Below are 20396 nucleotides of genomic sequence, written 5' to 3' on the forward strand. Positions count from 1 at the left end.
GCTAGAAAAAAAAATTTGGAAAATTTTTTTCACTCACCAACCAAATTAGGAAAACTAAATTATAAAATCACTCATTTTCCATGAAAACATTTTCTAGAAAAATATTTTCCATGAAAAACATTTTCCTTCGTACAAAATACACCCTAAATCCCAAAATTTTCGGAGCTTTGGTTATTGCGAAAAAGAAATCATCTGGGTTATTATTAGTTTGGTAACTGAAATCGGTAATTGACTTAGTTCTTGGTAATCGAAATTCATTTTAGCTATTGTTGGGGTTCAAATATTTAGTAGGGAAGAAACAAAAAACAAATGTTTGAGGTTTTTCTAACGATCCCTTTATTCCAGCAATGAAAACTGAGAGAGGAAGGTGATGATGGTGGACTAGTGGGGGAGAGAGAGGAAGGTGGTGACCATGACAACGCTGTGAAAAAATAGGAGCAAAATGAATAAAAGAAAAATTTTAAAAGGATAAAATTGAATTCTCACGCTCTGAAAAATAGTGTAATAAACACATTATGCCAAATTGTGTCTAATTGACACATTTGGAATGTGATTGGAGTGTTCAAATGGAATGGTTAATATGGAATATGTAAGTGAAAAAAGTCTAAACTTTAAGGGGATGTAGATGTATTTGCCAATTGAATAAGATGATAGATGCTGACTGACACGGTTTACCTTTCAGAAAAAGAGGTTTGCACGTTATTCTTCTGAATATTTAAAAGATGCGTGTGATCTTAGCTACTCTTTCTCTTCTGAAGTAATAACAAGATAATGACACAAACTTTATTCAACTATAAGTCCTGCGGCTAAACCAACTTGTTAACTCATCTTTATCACAGGACCAAAAAGAACATTAGTCAAAAGTGTATCCGGCCAATTATGTACAATAATTGATACCAGCATTTGTTCTATTTCGATAATTGTGGTCATGTATCATGATTCTAAAACAATATAGTGGCTTCCAGAACAACTTTAATCATCCACACCAGGAGAAAACAAATCCCAGTCACCAGCACCCTATACCGAGACAATAGATGCTTATATTATGATAATAAATGCAGGATATGTATCTTAAACAAACCTCAATCCCATAGTTAAGTAATGCAAATTCTTACTTTATTTTGTAGTTCTTGAAGTTAAGTTACTAGATTTAAGTGCATACACCGATTGCAAGCAACAATTTAATGTCTTGAAAGCTCCCTCGGATAGCAGTAATTGCTGCTCCTTCAATAAGACCACCAATAATTAAATGGCCAGTAATGAAGGAAGCTTCTCCCAGATAATTGACAGAAGGGTATGTATACTCTTAAGCTTCCACTAATTTCATATTTCTTCCCTTTCACACAATAATGATCTGGTGAGAAGTATGATATTTGATCTGTTTCTGAAGGAAGGAGTAAGAACCAGAAACACTCATTAATTTACATCATTATATTCGTGTAAATTAAACTATTACAAGCTGAGCAATTTCAATGTAACTGGAAAACCTCAGGCATATTTTGACAAAGTTGATGAGACACTGAAACCACAGTCAAGTGTCTTACAAAAATTTGAAAACACCATATAGTCAGGGACTAAAATATGCTGAAGCATTCTAATCATCATCCTCAAAAACACTCCGACGCCTCTGGATCTAAGAAGTGATCAAATTTCAGAACAAGGGTTCAACTTAATAGACTGAACAAAAAGGAAAGAAAAAGATAAGCAGAGAGTCAATGACTTACAGTTACTTTTGTATGCTTAGTAGTTTGGGTGTTAATTTGTTCTAGTAATTGTATCAGTTTCTCCTCCGAAACCTGCACAGATTACATTATTCAAAGCAATTGAAAGGATAATCTATCAGATGTGGAAGTACAAATATATAGAGAAAAAGAGAGCACCTTTTCCGTGATCTGACCCATTTGGGCAGCTCTGAGTATAACATCTTCAACTCCTCTGGCCTTGTCAGGCTTCACAAGAGCAATTCGAGCAACTGCATATACCAAATGAAATTAAGGCCACTGGTCATCTCATGAGATACTTGGTCCGAGAAAGTTAAGAGAACCGATGAAATAATAACAAAATCAATGAAATCAGGGAAAAGAACAACAATACTAGATACAGCCTTTAACAATAAAGGGCCAAGCAACTTCAAGTAAATACTCCCAAGTCCCTAGCCCCCGAACCCCTTTTCGTACTCACGCAATGGATAAGCACATAACAGAAATGACTTCAGTAATTTTTGAGAATCAGGAAAAGCGCGCAAGTTTCACTGTTTAATATAGTAAGGCAAACTGAATAAACTAAAAGAGAAATGAGCAGACGCCAAACTTTCCAGGTCTAGCGCCATGATAAACAGTCTAAAGGCCATTGCCAAAAGCTATTAAACCAGATGTTTAGCCAGTTAAGAGGGGAAACAGATATTTTTCTACAGGTTGTTCTGTTAAACTTTTACGTAGAAAAAATAGATCCTAAACATCCTCTTAACACAAAAGACATGCTGTGGTCATACAACAGACTTGAAAATTAAGGACACTAGATAATTGACAACAAGACACATGGCCAAAATTTAAGGAATACAACATAAGACGTCATCTAACAAACAATACTAGGTATGCACTCAATATATCATACCCAAATTTTAGAATATATCCATATCTGACAATTTCTGAATTTTCACGACTCCATTAGGTTTCCCTCTAACCATACATTTTAAGGGATGAGCATCACAGACCATAAAAGCAAAAGGCTCTAATATATGTTTGAAAACATCAGCATGCAGCACAATTCTTATCACTATGTTCAGCTCCAAGGTAGCACACAGCGGTGCTCTATTAATTTGCAGAATTCCACCAGCTTAGATTAAAATGTCAAAGATGAGTAAAGAACTAGCATTAAGCAACACTTGCCAGAAGGAAAAAATGCAAGCTGATGGAAACAAAGCTTTAATAGGACAGCTTCAGCATGTGAGACAGTGGGACCAAATATACATCATCTGAAAACACGAAAGCTCTCTTTTACAACAGTCTCCCATGGGAAATGGAGATGTTATACTTTCAGCATATATCTCCAAAACATCAAACAAACAATCACTCGTTTACACATGCCAATGAATGAAACTTACATTTATACCACCAGAGATACAACCTATGAGAGCTGAGAAGCTTGGTAGCTAATCAAAAGTAACTCCAACCCAAACCTTAGATTAAACAAATGTAGTAGTGGTTGGCTTTCATTTCTGTAGATTCTGTTGAACTATCAAGAAATCAGTGGGTTCTGAGGAACTCATCATCAAATGGGTTCTGAGAAGAATCTTTGTAAGAACAAAGTAGCAGTGCTGGTAAAGGCAAAAAGCATTAGGAAGTGCCAAGGTCAATTGGAACTTACCGAACAAAGTGCACGCTTTAGCAAAGAAAAACATAAATAAACATGTATATGTGATGCAAGAAAAATTAAAAAACGAACACAAACAAGAGTTGTATAGCCACCGGATTTGAAAAGAACTACACTAGGTTTATGTTCCTCGGACTTGGTTGCGGATACCCGATGCAAATGCAGATCTAAAGGTTGGTTTCTTCATCACATAAATTACAGGATTCAAGGATATGGATCCAAGTGGGAACACGGGTGCTGGGATGCGGCCAAGAAAAGCATATTACGACATTTGTTAGTATATGTTTCAATTAATTAAATTTGTTGAACTAAATATTTTATTCAAACGATGTCTCGTGATACAAAGCATTCTCATAAAATCAAAAATCAAAACAAATACCCAATCAACTTATACTTCTCGGTCATAGATGTAGCAAAGCAACCAAAGTAAGTTAACCAAATCTGGTGTGAATCCCACACCCACACCCAACATGAGTGCGGCAGGGATTTTGAAGTGTCCGCAAAATATAGCACAAGGTTAAATATTTGAAGTAAAAACAATGCAAGTATAGTGCTCTCTCTTGAAAAATGTGTCAGGCCCCTTTTCTCTTTTCTCTTACCGGTCGCTAGCTCTGACATACTTTTAAGGTAACCTTTTTAGTTATGGAAAAGAAAACCTTTTTACATCTGGAGATAAAACTTACGAACTTATTGATATTAGTGATGATAATTTTAGATAGTTCACATTTATTGAGTGAAGGGGATTCACCACCAGATTAAACATTGATGAAGAAAACATGTGATGGGTATGCAAAATCATTCAACAAGCATCTCGGGGGTCGGGGAATTTGTGTAGAAAGTGGGGAAGAAAGAGTCAGACATACACCTACAGAGTCTTCCAAAACTTCAACATTTATGGTCGTTATTTACGAATCGAAGATGGACTGGAGATAGAAAAACATCCATCATTATTCCAGAGGAACACTACAATTGGGATTGGGGTGACATAGCAAAGAAGATCCTACACTCCTTAGGCGAACCTACTGACCAACGATTTCATCGTTTGGTACGGGATACCAAGTCTTTCATCGATACAGCTAGAATCTCACAGTGGCAAGACAGGATTCAAATGCCCCAAAATTGGATCCAGACAATGTTAAGCACTATGCTGGTGTAGACCAGTTAGTATCTAAGTGTTTAGTGGGCTGCTTCAATGACTCCTTCAGCCTTAGTCGAAGTGCAGATGTGATTCAAAAATGGTTGGTCAACAGATGGAAAATCAGCGTTTGGGTTGAAAGTCACTCCTCTCACTCACAATCTATTCCTTTCTTATTTCCCCTCAAGACAAGAAGCTGCTAGAATTATGCCTATGCTGGTAGAATTCTAGCAGCATAGTGTTAAGCACTATGCTGGTATAGACCAGTTAGTATCTAAGTGTTTAGTGGGCTGCTTCAATGACTCCTTCAGCCTTAGTCGAAGTGCAGATGCGATTCAAAAATGGTTGGTCTACAGATGGAAAATCAGCGTTTGGGTTGAAAGTCACTCCTCTCACTCACAATCTATTCCTTTCTTATTTCCTCTCAAGACCAGAAGCTGCTAGAAGAGTGGTTCTGGTATGGGAGGCATTTGACACTTGAGTGGTGGTCGCTAACAGTTAGTGCAAAGATGCAAAACATAGTCAATCGATCTTGGTTACGGTTTTTAGTATCCCTCTGCATGCTTAGAACCAGAACACATTTCGCTACATAGGAGACTGATGAACATACAAGCTTAAATCTTCATGCTAGAGAAGCACAAATGGAGTCCATTTTTTCTACAAAAATGGAGGGTTATTGGGCCCATGAAGGTGTTAATGGATTTGGAGAATTGGGCCACAAATTTAAAATGCTTACACTAATTAGCCTTAGTCCAATTGAGGCCCAAGAATCTCATGAAATTGAAGAAGTCCAAGAATCCATTCAAGATTAGGATTTCTTTTCCTTAAAGATTAGGATTTCTTAATTCTTGTTTTAGTAGGATTATATTTATAGTTCTAGTCAAACCATGATTGTTAGTTGGAAGTCCATTCCTACTACAATTCTTTTTCCTGATTTAGTTAGGATAGGTTTTTTTAGTATTCTTATTCTAGTTTAATTAGAATTAGTTTTCCTTGGTCTTACCAATTTTACTCATTGTAAGACTATTTAAAGGGCTCAATATGCTGAAAATAAATATTGGTGATTAGTTTCTTTGAGCATTAGCTTCAAAAACGTGATTGACTCTTTTGTTTCCTCTTCTTCACTTATTCAACACTTCTTGCAATATTGTGGAATTGACGAACGTGTGGGTGAGATAGTACATCAGAGACAAATGTGATGGATTTGTGGGAATTGATAAAGACAAAAAAAAAAAGTTCAACTTCAGTGGGCCAAAATTTGTATCGCAGGAGATGCGACCAAAGTTCCAGCAAAAAATGATCTTGAAATTGGGGGTGCTTCGAAATTTCAATAATAGCAGGTTTCTAGTGAAGCCCAGGATGATCGGAAAAGCCACCGGAATTATTGCAGATAATGCTAACGTTTCTCAATTACCGAGCCCACCTACCAGTCATGTGCAGCCTAAAGTGATTTCAAATTCAAATTTAGAGCCACGTGTCCCCACTTTGACTCAGCCAAAGGCCCATTCAATGAATACTAAAGTAGTATTGATCCAGCATTTTGATTACTACTCTAAAGGCCCAAAACGTAAAATCTACAACAGGAGAAATAAGGAAAAGAAGATTCGAAAAGCAGTTGGGACAATCATCCGTTGCCACAACAAATTTGGAGTCTTTAGTTCAGAGCCCAATTTTGATTATATCAACGAGCAACCAGTTCCAGACCAAATAGTAACTACTCTCGATCCTTTATCTTCTATGAAACGAAAAGTTCACTGTTCTCCAGAGGCAAAGGAAGAAGCTAGTCTCGTTCCTTTTGCTTCCATGCAAAACAAGTGCTACAGTTCTTTAGAGGCTGTTGATGAAGCTGAGCCCATATCTCTCAAATTTTACCCTAGACTCTCTCTTTCGAGGCCTAAGAAGATTATATATTTGTAGCACAAAGGTTGTGCTAATGCCACCATTACAATTTGACATAACCAAAATCATAGCTTCTTCTAGCTCTTACTACAAGGATTCGATGATATCTAACGGTGAATCAGCATCCTGTACAAAATCTTACTTGCACCAAAAGTGAAACAAAAAAAGGTCGTTCATCTTAATTTTCTGTAAGGAATTGTTGTTCCCTTCAAAACACCTACTACTTCTTTCCTTCCAAATCGTCCACCATATGCATCCTCCATGGTCCATGACAATCCGTTCATACTCAAAAATAGTTGCCATACACAATGTATAAATATATGACTACTATTTTCTGCCTCATTCGTACATAGATAACACTTTGAGCACAATGGCCTTCCCCTTCTCTTTAAATTGTCTTGTGTTAGGCAAGCATCTCTACAACTAGCCACACAAAAGGTGGTATTCTCACTTTCCATACTGCTTTCCAACTCCACAATTGAGCTTGCTGACCAGGGTGATTAAGCAAGGTATATGCTGAATTCACTGTAAATTGGCCCTTACTGTGTCGTTTCCATTTAAGTCTATCCTCCTCCTCTATTATCCCCTTGAAATGACCAAGTGCTCTCAACAATTCAATGAATCTAAGACATTCCTAGCCATTAAGTTGTCTCCTAAAGTTGAAGTTCCACCCTTGGTGGTCCCAACTATCTCTCTCTATGGCTTTTGGATTTAGACTCAAGACCTTCATATCACTGAACAAGTCTTTCAAAGGTCCATGTCCTAACCAATTGTCATTCCAGAAGGAAGTCTTCCTTCCATTTCCTACTAAGATGTCAATATTTGGGGACCAAAAGAGGACATTAATCCCTAATAGACCTCCATATACTGACCCCATAAGGTGTAACCATAAGGTGTAATCACAGCCCTCGAAACCCACTGTCCCTCAAGACCGTACAGTGATTACTTATTTCCATAAGTTTTTCCTCCATACTAAATCTCCAAAGCCATTTCATAAGTAGAGTTTTGTTGTGTAGTCTTAAATTCCTTATGCCTAGGCCCCCATCTTTCTTGCTGAGTGTAAGGTTCTTCCACTTCAATAAATGAAAAACTTTCTTCTTTTTATTGCCTTGCCAAATGAACTTCCTTCTAATGGCATCGATCCTTTTCTCTAAATTATGAGAAATTATTTAGGAATACCTGTGTATAGCTTGTAAAGTGTGGATTTCTTTTTTATTCTCAAGTTGTAGGTAAGTAAATGATTGATTTTCTAGATACGGTAAGCTATTTTCTTCCCCATTTTTTGTTTTGATTTCGGAAATCAAATTGTATCTTGTCTCGAATTTTCAGTCCGTCATGGTCAAAGTACCCAAAATTATTTGACCAAATCCAGTACGGATCTCATACTCACACCCATACTAGTGTCGTGTCGACACGGATGCGGCACCTAAACCACCGTGTCAGAGCAACTTAGTCTACAACTTGAGAATAAAATAGAAATTCACACTTTGCAAGCTATACGTAAGTATTCCACAAAATTTCTCATAATTTAGAAAAAAAAATTATTTTTTTATTTTTTGGAATTATTTTTACCCGAATCGCCACACCCGTATCCGACTAGGATCCGTATACCTGTATCTTGGAACTTACATCTTGAAGGATCCAACCTCTAGATCCGCACCCATGTCCGAGCAACTTAGGTCGGGAGTGCATCCAGGACCCTGTTGACCAATGTCACTCTGCCCCCAAAGATAAGTATTAACTTTCCACTTGGCTAGTCTTTTCTCACATCTTTTTAGCACCCCACTCCAAATGTCTAAGACTTTATTTTTAGAACCCATTGGCATGCCTAATGTCATGGGCGGCTTGCCAACCATGCCCCATGACCCCTTGGGCGCGCCCCGTAGCGTCCTAGCAAGCCTCCCAATTTGATTTCGGAAATCAAATTGTATCTCGTCTCGAATTTTCAGTCCGTCGTGGTCAAAGTACCCAAAATTATTTGACCAAATCCAATACGGATCCCATACTCACACCCATACTATTGTCGTGTCGACACGGATGCGGCACCTAAACCGCCGTGTCGGAGCAACTTAGTCTACAACTTGAGAATAAAATAGAAATTCACACTTTGCAAGTTATACGTAAGTATTCCACAAAATTTCTCATAATTTAGAAAAAAAATTATTTTTTTATTTTTTGGAATTATTTTTACCCGAATCGCCACACCCGTATCCGACTAGGATCCGTATACCTATATCTTAGAACTTACATCTTGAAGGATCCAACCTCTAGATCCGCACCTATGTCCGAGCAACTTAGGTCGGGAGTGCATCCAGGACCCTGTTGACCAATGTCACTCTGCCCCCAAAGATAAGTATTAACTTTCCACTTGGCTAGTCTTTTCTCACATCTTTTTAGTACCCCACTCCAAATGTCTAAGACTTTATTTTTAGAACCCATTGGCATGCCTAAAGTCATGGGCGGCTTTCCAACCATGCCCCATGACCCCTTGGGCGCGCCCCGTAGCGTCCTAGCAAGTCTCCCAATGCCTAGCGCCACGGACGGCCCCGTGGTCTTGGCCGCGCCAAGTGACAAGCGCGCATGTGCCTCTGTCGCCCCACAGATTTCCCTCGCCAGCGCCCAGCCGCAAGCAAATGCCAACAGCGATGCGTGCACAGACAGTGCCGCGCGCACAGACCCTGATGCCAAAGACAATGCTGCTGACAACGGACCTGTTTCTGCCTTGTAGAAAACTAAGTCCTTTTCATTGTAAATATAGAGTAGTTTTATTCCATGTACTTCCATTATGTTTCTCTAGCTTAATCAATTCTAGTCTTGTAGCTTTAGTTTATTTTTTTAAGCATTATTAGGAGGGATCAAGCATTCAAAAGTTTCTAGCAAGCAAATAATTCTCTGTACTGGTGTCTCTCCCCCTCGACACCGTATTGCCTTTCTGTAATAGCTTTCATTAATGCAATCAAGCTTTCTTTCACTCTCAATTCTCATTTATGTTCTCTCAATTGCTCTTGACATTGGTTTTCCCATACGGCACTGCCAATCAAGTCTAGCGTACGGAGGGTACCTCAGTTGGCGGACAGTAACTGCACTAATATCAGTTGCTTAGCCTTACGTCGCATTTCCAACGAATCTCAGGAAGGCTCTGCGTAACCGTTGGTATCAGAGCCTAGGCTCGATATCGGACGAGGGAACACATTGCCATTACCATCATTTCTGACCATGGTGAATCATGGGGACCGCATTGCAGCCCTTGAACAGACGGTTGACGGATTACGGCCCATCGTGGATATGGTGCCTGAACTAAGAACCAGCCTAGGGCAAAGGTTGTATGACCTGGACCGCAGGGTGCTTCAGGCCGAAGTTGACATAGAAAACACCAGTCGCGACTCCGAGGGAGACCGGCAAACGGCAGCCACAGAGGCAGCCGAAATTTTTGGCAAATTCGAGGGACTCCAACAGGAGCGCACCGAGGATTTAGCTTACAGGGCACAAGAGGCAGACAAGAGGCAGACAGGGTGAATGCCATGCAACAAACTATTGACGACTTGATAGACAAGCTCAATGTTGTCAATGCTGCTTTATAGGGCCTGCTTCATGGCGGTGGAAACCAAATCGGGGGCGCTGTGAACCCCGCTTCCGCGACACAAAAATTGAAAATTCCTGAGCCAAAGCCATACAGTGGAGCTAGGAATGCCAAGTGGAAAACTTCATCTTTGACATCGAACAGTACTTCGATGTTGGGGGCCTAGAAGAAGCTAAGAAGGTAGCAACTGCTGCCATGTATCTTCAGGGTGATGCTAAACTCTGGTGGCGGGTGAAGTACGAAGCTATCAGGGCCGGTGAAGATGCTCTCGAGACGGGCAGAACTGAAGGCAGTCATATGCCTACAGTTCTTCCCCGAGAATGTTGAATACAACGCAAGGAGAAAGCTACGAGAGCTCCGCCAAACCAAATCAGTGTGAGACTACATGCGGGAATTCTCCGCGCTCATGCTAAACATACGTGACATGGGGGACAAAGACAAGCTCTTCACCTTCCTGGAAGGGTTGACACCTTATGCCCGTATGGAACTGCAAAGACAAAGGGTAGATACCCTACCCAAGGCGATCCAAGCAGCTGAATGCCTTGAGGACTATCAAGTGGAAGCTCGGAAGGATAGGCCTCAACCGCCTGCCCGAGCGGGATTCAAAGGGGGCCAACCTAGCAATGGTGGCCCTAGCAGAAGTGGGGGAGATCGGAGTGCAACCAAATCTAAGGCTTCCTCCTCAGGCAGCAATATTGTTGCGTCAAACAACAATGACCGGGGAGAAAGCCTCCTTTAGGATGTCGTCATTGCGGCGGACCACATTGGAATAATGAGTGTCCACATGCACAGATGAACGCCCATCAAGCTTTTGATGATGGGACGGATGACGACACAGACGATGCAGACCAGACTGAACCAGTAGGTGCCTTTAATGCAATTGTTGGCTCCATTTCTGAGGCCTTAGCGGGAACCAGTGCTGGTATCCGTAAGAAGAAGGACCCCTGCCCAAGCACCAAGAAAGGGAAAAAGAAGGCGGATGATAGGACTCCTCCTAAACAAGAGAGGACCTTAATGTTCGTCGAGATGAAGGTAAATGGCAAGCCCATTCGGGCGATGATAGACAGGGGTGCTACCCACAACTACTTAGCCTCGACTCTGGTGGAGCGCCTTGGTCTAGTTGTAGGAAAGGGCAGAAGTAGTGTCAAGGCTATCAACTCACCTCCTCGGCCAGTGGATGGGATAGCCAAAGAGGTACCAGTGAAGCTTGGCCCTTACGAAGGAAAATTCAACATGCGCGTGGTAATCATAGATGACTTCGAGTTGATAGTTGGATTGGAATTCCTGAGGCAAACCAACACCATGCATGTACCGTATGTTGACATGTTACTGATGATGGGAGCAAACGGGACCAAGCCCTGCATTATCCCGTGCATGCCCATGAAGATGGCCGTTGAGAACATCTCGACCTTGCAGTTGAAAAAGGGGATCAAAAGGCATGAACCTACGTCCCTGGCAACCCTCTGCATTGAAGATATAGAACGCTCCTCGGGTCCCATTCCTGAACCCGTGAAGGAGCTACTACTGGAGTTTGAAGATGTCATGCCACAAGACATGCCAAAGCGACTACCGCCTAGGCGCACTGTGGACCATGAAATTGAGTTGGTGCCGGGCGCGAAGCCACCAGCCCGGGCGCCCTACAAGATGTCACAACCCGAACTCACCGAGCTTCGGAGACAATTGACGGAAATGCTAGATACAGGGATCATTGTGCCCTCCAAGTCCCCATACGGGTCCCCTGTTCTATTCCAAAAGAAACATGATGGCAGCCTGTGACTCTGTGTAGATTATCGGGCTCTAAACAAAATCATCGTGAAGAACAAGTACCATATTCCGGTAATGGCAGACTTGTTCGATAGACTGGGTGGTGCGACGGTGTTCACCAAGATAGACCTGAAGACAGGTTATTGGCAAGTTCGGATTGCAGAGGGTGATGAACACAAGACGACCTGTGTAACAAGATATGGGTCGTACGACTTCCTGGTCATGTCGTTCGGCTTGACTAACACCCCAGCTACATTTTGCACTCTAATGAACCAAGTCTTCCGAGAGTACATTGACGAATTCGTGGTGGTCTACTTGGATGACATTGTGGTATATAGCCAAACATTGGAAGAATACCTAGTGCACTTGCGGAAGGTCCTAGCACGATTGCGGGGGCATGAACTATATGCGATGCTATCCAAGTGCTCCTTTGCTCAAAAGCAAATTGACTTCCTCGGACATGTCATCGAGGAAGGGCGGATCAAGATAGACCAACAGAAGATTCAGGCAATCACAGATTGGCCGCCGCCCAAGGATGTCCACGCCTTGAGGCCGTTCCTTGGCCTATGCAACTTCCACCGGCGATTTGTGAAAAACTACTCCCTCATCGCAGTGCCATTGACAGAACTCCTCAAGAAGGTCACACCCTGGGATTGGGGACCGAGGCGAGCAGAGGCCTTCAACGCATTGAAAGTGGCTATGTCTAGTAGCCCCGTCTTGGCCCTCCCTGATTTGGCCAAGCCATTCGACGTACAAACGATGCATCCGACTACGCCCTCAGTAGAGTCTTACTACAAGAAGGGCATCTTGTAGCGTACGAGAGTCGGAAGCTGAAGGATGCAGAGCGGCGCTATGCCGCCCATGAGAAAGAATTATTGGTTGTCGTCCACTGCATGCGCCTTTGGAGGCACTATCTGTTGGGGACCCCGTTCATGGTCAAGACATACAACACAGTTGTTAGCCATTTCATGACCCAGCCAAAACTGAATGGTCGACAAGCCAGCCAGGTGGCAGGAACTCTTAGCTGAATTCCACTTCAACCTGGAGTACCGCAGTAGGAAGGCCAATCATGTTGCTGATGCGCTCAGTCGGAGAGTTGATCTAGCATCGGTGTGCCAACTCGCCACCCTAAGATGGAGCGAAGTAGCCACCTCCATCAAGGACCAAATACAGGATCTACTCATCAAGGATCCTGCTACACAGTATTTGGTTGATTTGGTAGGACAGGGCAAGACTCGTCTGTTCTACATGGAAGATGGTTTCCTGAAAGTGAAAGGGAACCGACTTTATGTTCCTAAAGGAGGAGATCTGCAAAGGACTCTTCTAGCGGAATGTCATGATACTCTGTGGGCCGGCCATCCCAGTGAAGAACGCACTATGGCGTTACTTCGCCGGGCATATTATTGGCCTCAAATGGCCGATGACGTTGCTCAGTATATGAAGACTAGTCTAGTATGCCAGAAGGACAAGTCGGACCGCTTGACACAAGCGGGACTCTTGGAACCACTAGCTGTCCCAAAGAGACCCTGGAAAAGCGTTTCCCTGGATTTCATCACCGGATTGCCCAAGGTCGGAGACCTCACAACTATCTTGGTTGTGGTAGATCGGTTTTCCAAGTATGCTACCTTTATTGCAGCCCTACAATATATATCAGCAGAAGATACAGCTCGACTCTTCTTCTCTCATGTCGTCAAATATTGGGGTCTGCCCAAAGATATTATTAGTGGTCGCGACTCACGCTTCACTAGCAACTTTTGAACCCAACTCTAAGTGCCTTGGGTCAAGCTTGAGTCACAGCTCAAGTTTTCATCCGCAATCTGATGGCCAGACGGAGCGGTTCAATGGTATATTGGAGGAATATCTCTGCCAATTTGTAACCGGATCGCAAAAGAATTGGGTGAAGCTTCTGAATGTTGCTCAACTGTGTTTCAATTCACAAAAGAGCTCTAGTACAAACAAAAGCGCTTTTGAAATTGTTACCGGACAGCAACCGCTACTCCTATACACAGTGAATGCACCAAACATGTCTAAATCTCCTCGAGCTGCTAGCTTCTCAAAAGAGTGGAAGCGAAATTTGGAGATAGTGCGGAGCTATCTTGTCAAAGCTCAAAAGCGGATGAAAAGGCATGCGGATCAAAATCGTCGCTTTGTTGAATACCAAGTAGAAGACAAGTGATGGTCAAAATCCCAAAGCGGTACTTATTTGTGGGAGTCCATGACCCTTGTCCATTGAAAGGCGCATTGGGAAAGTTGCATACTGGGTGGATACCCCAGCTTGGTGGAAAATTCATCCTGTCTTTCATGTTAGCCTCCTAAAACCTTTACGGGAAGACACGGAGGATCCTTCACGGAGCCAGCTCACAATACCCAGTATTCGAGGTCCCAATTCAACCAGGAAAAGGTGTGTTGAAGCTATCCTTGATGATAGAGTGATTCAGGCCTCAAGGAAAGATCACCAAGAGTTCTTGGTGAAATGACAGGGTTGTGATGCAGGGGAGAATACTTGGGAGAGGGGAACAAACCTCAAAGCCTACAAGAGCCTAAACATCGCCAACTCAGGTGGGGGAGAATGTCATGGGCGGCTTTCCAGCCATGCCCCATGACCCCTTGGGCGTGCCCCGTGGCGTTCTAGTAAGCCTCCTAATGCTTAGCGCCACGGACGGCCCCGTGGTCTTGGCCGCGCCAAGTGACAAGCGCGCGTGTGCCTCTGTCGCCCCATCGATATCCCTCGCCAGCGCCCAGCCGCAAGCAGATGCCAACAGCGCCGCGCGCACAGACCCTGATGCCAAAGACAATGCTGCTGACAACGGACATATTTCTGCCTTCTAGAAAACTAAGTCCTTTTCATTGTAAATATAGAGTAGTTTTATTCCATGTACTTCCATTATGTTTCTCTAGCTTAATCAAATCTAGCCTTGTAACTTTGGTTTATTTTTTTTAAGTATTATTAGGCGGGGTCAAGCATTCAAAACTTTCTAGCAAGCAAACAATTCTCTGTACTGGTGTCTCTCCCCCTCGACACCGCGTTGCCTTTCTGTAATAGCTTTCATTAATGCAATCAAGCTTTCTTTCACTCTCAATTCTCATTTTTGTTCTCTCAATTGCTCTTGAAATTGGTTTTTCCGTACGGCACTGACAATCTAGTCTAGCGTATGGAGGGGACCTCAGTTGGCAAACAGTAGCTGTACTGACATCAGTTGCTTAGCCCTACGTCGCCCTTCCAATGAATTTCAGGAAGGCGTTGCGTAACACTAAGTATGTTGTTGGAAGAGCTCCCACTGTACACCAAGAACACCTGCCAACCTTTGCATACCAAATACCTCATTAACTCGGAAAAGAAAACTCTTCCTCCAATTTACTTGAAGACCAAAAGCTGCATCAAAGAGAGTGAGGATTGCTCTGAGGTTCACTGCTCCTCTTTTAACTCACAAAACACCAAAGTCTCATCTACATATAACAGATGAGTTATTTCAGTCCTCCTCCCCTACTTGTTATCTTAAACCCAGACATCCATCCATTGTTATTGGCTATCTTAATCATGCTATTTAAACCCTTCCATTGCAATTAAGAATTGAAAAGGGGAAAAGCGGCCTCTCTGTTCCAGCCCTCGGTGAAGGGAAAAACCTTCAGTAGAGCCACTGATCAAAATAGAAAATCTGACTAAGCTTATGCAAAATAGAATCCACTTGATCCACTTTCTACCAAAACCCATATCACTTTCTACCAAAACCCATATCCATCAACATTTTGAGAAGACAAACCCAGCTCACATGATCATAAGCTCTCTATATCATTTGGAAACTAGTCACCCAATTTCTTTGCTTTTTCTAAAAATTGCTATCTTTGAGGTACCAAATATCATGGTATACTTGGTTTTTTTTAACTAATTTTGAGAACGGTAACAATATTATATATCTATAGCACAAAACAACAACAACAACATACCCAGTATTATCCCACACCGTGGGGTCGGGGGAGAGTAATGTGTATGCAGACCTTACCCCTACCTTGTGAGGAAAGAGAGGTTGTTTCCAATAGACCCTCGGCTCAGGAAAGCATAAGCACCACATTAACATATATCTATAGCACAAAGGTTGTGCTAAAGCCAACATTACAATTTAACATAACCAAAAACATAGCTTCTTTTAGCTCCTACAACAAGGATTCTTGATATCTAACCGTGAATCAATATTCTGTACAAAATCTTCCTTACACGAAAAGTGAAACAAAAAAAGACAGTTCATCTTGATTTTCTGTACGGAATTGTTGTTCCCTTCAAAACACCTACGACATGTTTCCTTCCAAATGGTCCACTATAAATACCAACACTCATGTCGGCCACAAGAACGTAATGCAACAGCACCCTTAATTTCTTTGCTTTCTCCAAAAATTGCTCTCTTTGAGGTTCCAAACATCATGGTATACTTGGTCCTTTTATTGTTATTATTATTTTTTAGAACGGTAACAATATTATATATCTGTAGCACAAAGGTTGTGCTAAAGCTAATAACTTCTTCTAGCTCCTACTACAGGGATTCTATGATATCAAACAGTGAATTAACATCATGTACAAAATCTTCCTTTCACTAAATGTTATCTTGTTCAAATAAAACAAAATCTTCCTTACACCAAAAGTGAAACAAAAGAAGGCAGTTCATCTTCATTTTCTGTAAGGAATTGTTTTTCCTTTCAAAACACTGACAGTTTCTTTCCTTAGTATTATAATTTTCTTCCTAATTATTATTTTCTTTTTTATAACGGGATGTAGGGGCCAACTTGCATGCAACTTGATTATTTCACGGTATTTGCTAACGCCCACCAACACAGGTACCCTGTACCTCTAGCCACCAAGATTTAGGCAGATAGAAAGATATCACCTAATGTTTTTTGTCTCTGTGGTATCCAAACTTACACAAGAAACAAAATATCCAACACTAATAATCAAAAAAAGTACTGAATTCGAATGGAAATTAGGAGAGTGTGCTAATTAGAATTAAATATTTAGTATTTCCTCCATTCCAAATTAAATGGCCACCTTCTTTTGTGAGCTAGCCCAAATTAACTTCTTCCTTATAAATACATATGACATATCAGAAGAAGTAACACAGGACCTAGTTTTGCTCAATACAAATTGTTTGTTACTGAAATTCTTCAACGATTAAAAAATAAACATATATCCTGAAGTGTTACCTCAATAAGTACAAAATCATACAATTTCCAGTTGTCCTCTTAAGTAATCTTACGAAGCCAATGAAGGACTTTTAGTCTAAAACTAAGTGAGTACTTGGTTTCACGAATTTTAAATCCTTACAACATGGGCTAATCCAGATAATGAAGCCAAATGCCTTGAATATTGTCCACACACAGTGGCAAATTCATGAAATTGATAGATCATGTTCATCATGTTTTTTAGTTTAATAACTATTATAACTTATTTTTCTCGTAAAATAGACATCTATAGAACAAAATGCATGTATCTACATATGAATGTTCACCGTATTCCTTATTTTCAGTCTTCCATGATGCCATCCATGTCCATACTACTTAGCTCTAGATATAGTCAAATATACAGTCATAACATACCAATAACAACCATCTATAGATTCAAACTTACAAGCAAACACTTCAACTAAAAAAAATAGATTTCTCAATCTACAGAACTGAAAACACCGAATATCTTGAAGAGAATTGCTAAATGCACTTACGCCTTGCCCTTGCTTCAGAAGTCAGAATCTGAGTAAGCATCATTTGCCTTCGTTCATCAGCCTCCCTACATCAATCATTTCCTCTGTCGATATTAAAATCTCAAAAGTAAATGCTAACATATGAGTACGACCACAAAGGGCAACAATTTTACCAACCAAAAAAGGGGCAACAATTTTAGCTGCTAGTAAGAAAATAACCTTTTGGCTTCCTCCTGGGCGCTTTGCTTGTCTGAGCTTTGAGGAGTTCCCTATGATTCAAGTTTTATAAGTAATGGAGATACATCAGATTCAGAACTTTAAAAAGGCAAACACAACTTAAAAAGTTGCACCATAAATACAAACGGTCATCATTTTACCATGCCCTGTTGAGCCATGAGCTCCTGCATTCTCCTTTGCCTGATTGCCTCTAATTCTGGGTCAGCCTGGAATAATAATAGCAAAAAAGGGAATCAAATCTCTCCTAGCAAGCTAGATCACATTGTTGCAAGCTTCTAGACCACATTGTTGCAAGCTTCTAGACTAACCATTACAACAACAAATCCAGTGTAATTTCACAAGTGGGGACTGGGAAGGATAATGTGTACGCAAACCTTACCCTACTTTGTGAAGGTAGAGAGGTTGTTCTGATAGACCTTTGGCTCAAGAAACAGTGAAAAGGAAGCAACAAACAGTAGCTACAATAAGGTAATAGGACAACGGAAGTGAACGACACCACGTGTAATAACAAAGATCTAAGAATAAGAAAATACAAGAACAGTACTAATACTACTAGCAAGACTAGGAGAAACGCTCGACTACCTATCGACCTTCGACCTTAATTCTCGACCTCCACACCTTCCTATCGAGGGTCATGACTTTGGTACGCTGAAGCAACGTCATATCCTGCCTAATCAACTCTTCTCAGTACTTCTTTGGCCTACCTATACTCTTCCTATGATCCGCCATGGTTAACCTCTCACACTTCCTAACCGGGGCATCTATTTCTCCTCTTCACATGCCTAAACCATCTCAGCCTCATTCCCGCTACTTGTCCTCCATAGGGCCACTTCCACCTTATCCCTAATAACTTCATTCTTAATCTTATCTTTCCTGGTATGCCCACATATCCATCTCAACATCCTTATTTCTACTACTTTCATCTTCTGGGTATTGGATTTTTTGACTGGCCAACACTCAGCCCCATACAACATAGCAAGTCTAACCACCACTCTGTAGAACTTGCCCTGAAGTCTTGGGGGCACATTCTTATCACATAAAACACCACATGCGAGCCTCCATTTCATCCACCCCCTCCAATACGATGTGTAACATCCTCGTCAATCTCCTTGTTGCCTCGAATTACAGAACCAAAATATTTGAAATTATCTCTCTTGGGGATGACTTGTGTATCAAGCTGCAGGTCTACTTCTACCTCATGTGTCCCATCACTGAACTTGCATTCCAAATATTCTATTTTCTAGACTAACCATTGATCCAAACAGTAACCCAACGCAAGCTAGAAAACTTTGGCTTTTGGTTTCTCAAAAATATTACGCACTTCTATCCTCATTGATTATTTTTTAGAATAGGTAAAAGAAAACCAGAGAACCATACAAGAAACAAAGCCACAACAAGTAAATAACACAAACATCTTTTATTTATTTCCTTTCTTTTCTCCCAACGGATTGAGGTAGCAAATCAATAAGAGAAAGCTAGTTTGAAACAGCTTAGCATGCCACCCCTTTCTGCCTTTAATATGAAACACAACTAATGATATTATCAACAAACGATTTCATCAACTATGTGCAAACAGAATCCATTTACCAGTTCCGTTTTGTTCTTAATTCCGTTTATACTTTCCTGCTGAGGTGTCCATTCTAAACCATGGTCCAATACTACAGTCAACATCCAAATAAAACTCTAAGCAAATAGAAATTCCATCATACTATATCCAGAGTTACAATTAAGCACTCCTCCCTTCTTATGTACTGTAAGAGTCGGGCGGAGCTAAGGGGACACAAGGTAGTTCAATTGAATCCCCTTCATTGGCAAATTATACTGCACATATGGGGAAAAAATGACCTTTTTGCTTATATATAAAAAGTTGAATCCCCTAAATTACAGCTTTAGATCACAGGTTCAGATCCTAGGTGTAACATTCTTGTATTTTTTTTGAATCCCTTTGTTTGAATTCCTGGTTCCGCCACTGGTAACAGTGGCTAACAAAAATCCATTTGACAGAAGCTCCCTTTTCCTGTCCTTCCTATGGATAGCTAACGTACAGGGAACAAAGTTATTATAGGAATAACTTTACCACAAAAAAAGAAAGAAAAAAAAAACTTTTTAAATGAAGTTCAGTGGTTTGCACAGAGGAAATCAACAAGCGTTTTCAAAAGTGGACATAAACCCTTTAAAGAGAAATTACAATGCATCCATCTTTTGAACTGACAGAGACCTAAGCACAAGTAATCTTACAAGTTTGCAACCCTAACATCAATTTTATCCTAAAAGGGGGGTACACATCATTAAAGAAAATCTATACACAACGCGAGTAGAGTAACTAAGTAAACTTACCATCTTTCAATGCTGAATTTGAGCAGGGAATCTCAGGGAAAAGGAATGCAAGAAAATAAAAACACGGCGTTTGTCAGACGCGAGAAAGGCCACGCTGGATATGTTCAAAATCAGCAAAACAAATGACAAAACTAGTCCCTTATGTTTTTGGTTGATTTAACATGGTCCTTTAATTATGCACCTCAGCAATTTTTTTCATTTTTATTTATCAGAACTGACCACTTATGGTCTCCTTTATATTTATAGCACACAATGGTAGTTATCTTTGATGGATTTGGTTCGTAAAAAGCATGTGTGTCATTTAAATTGGAAAAAAAATGATCATAACATGCTTTTTCCCATTCATTTTTCTCAATTTTACCATTAAAAAATCCTAAATTTTTATAAC

At 40.9% G+C, this 20396-nt stretch overlaps 1 protein-coding gene across 3 annotated transcripts; it reads right to left on the bottom strand.

Annotated features, from left to right (window-relative positions):
- Positions 1-1397: 1397 nt before the first annotated feature.
- On the bottom strand, positions 1398-20120 carry LOC104221234 (uncharacterized). Of its 3 annotated transcripts, none has more exons than XM_009772249.2 (7): positions 20009-20120; positions 17812-17877; positions 17654-17703; positions 17456-17520; positions 1881-1972; positions 1725-1796; positions 1398-1633 (listed from the first exon to the last, which is right to left on the bottom strand). In XM_009772249.2, the coding sequence occupies exons 1-7, from the start codon at positions 20009-20011 to the stop codon at positions 1595-1597; spliced, it is 387 nt and encodes a 128-aa protein (XP_009770551.1). In that variant the 5' UTR covers positions 20012-20120; the 3' UTR covers positions 1398-1594. The 3 variants fall into 3 exon arrangements, with proteins under 3 accessions (XP_009770551.1, XP_009770553.1, XP_070024479.1); XM_009772251.2 differs by having other exon boundaries at positions 1398-1627; positions 20009-20107; XM_070168378.1 differs by lacking the exon at positions 20009-20120 and adding an exon at positions 19910-19950.
- Between the last annotated feature and the right edge of the window lie 276 nt (positions 20121-20396).

The sequence above is a fragment of the Nicotiana sylvestris genome, chromosome 2 (assembly GCF_000393655.2).
Source record: "Nicotiana sylvestris chromosome 2, ASM39365v2, whole genome shotgun sequence".
Taxonomy (NCBI): Eukaryota; Viridiplantae; Streptophyta; class Magnoliopsida; order Solanales; family Solanaceae; genus Nicotiana; species Nicotiana sylvestris.

Excerpts from the sequence above, each read along its gene's own strand:
- LOC104221234 (XM_009772249.2), bottom strand. Across the intron at positions 17,704-17,811 it reads TCATGGCTCAACAGGGCATG|GGAACTCCTCAAAGCTCAGA; the intron begins GTAAAATGATGA and ends CTTGAATCATAG. Across the intron at positions 1,634-1,724 it reads CTAAGCATACAAAAGTAACT|ATCCAGAGGCGTCGGAGTGT; the intron begins GTAAGTCATTGA and ends ATCACTTCTTAG.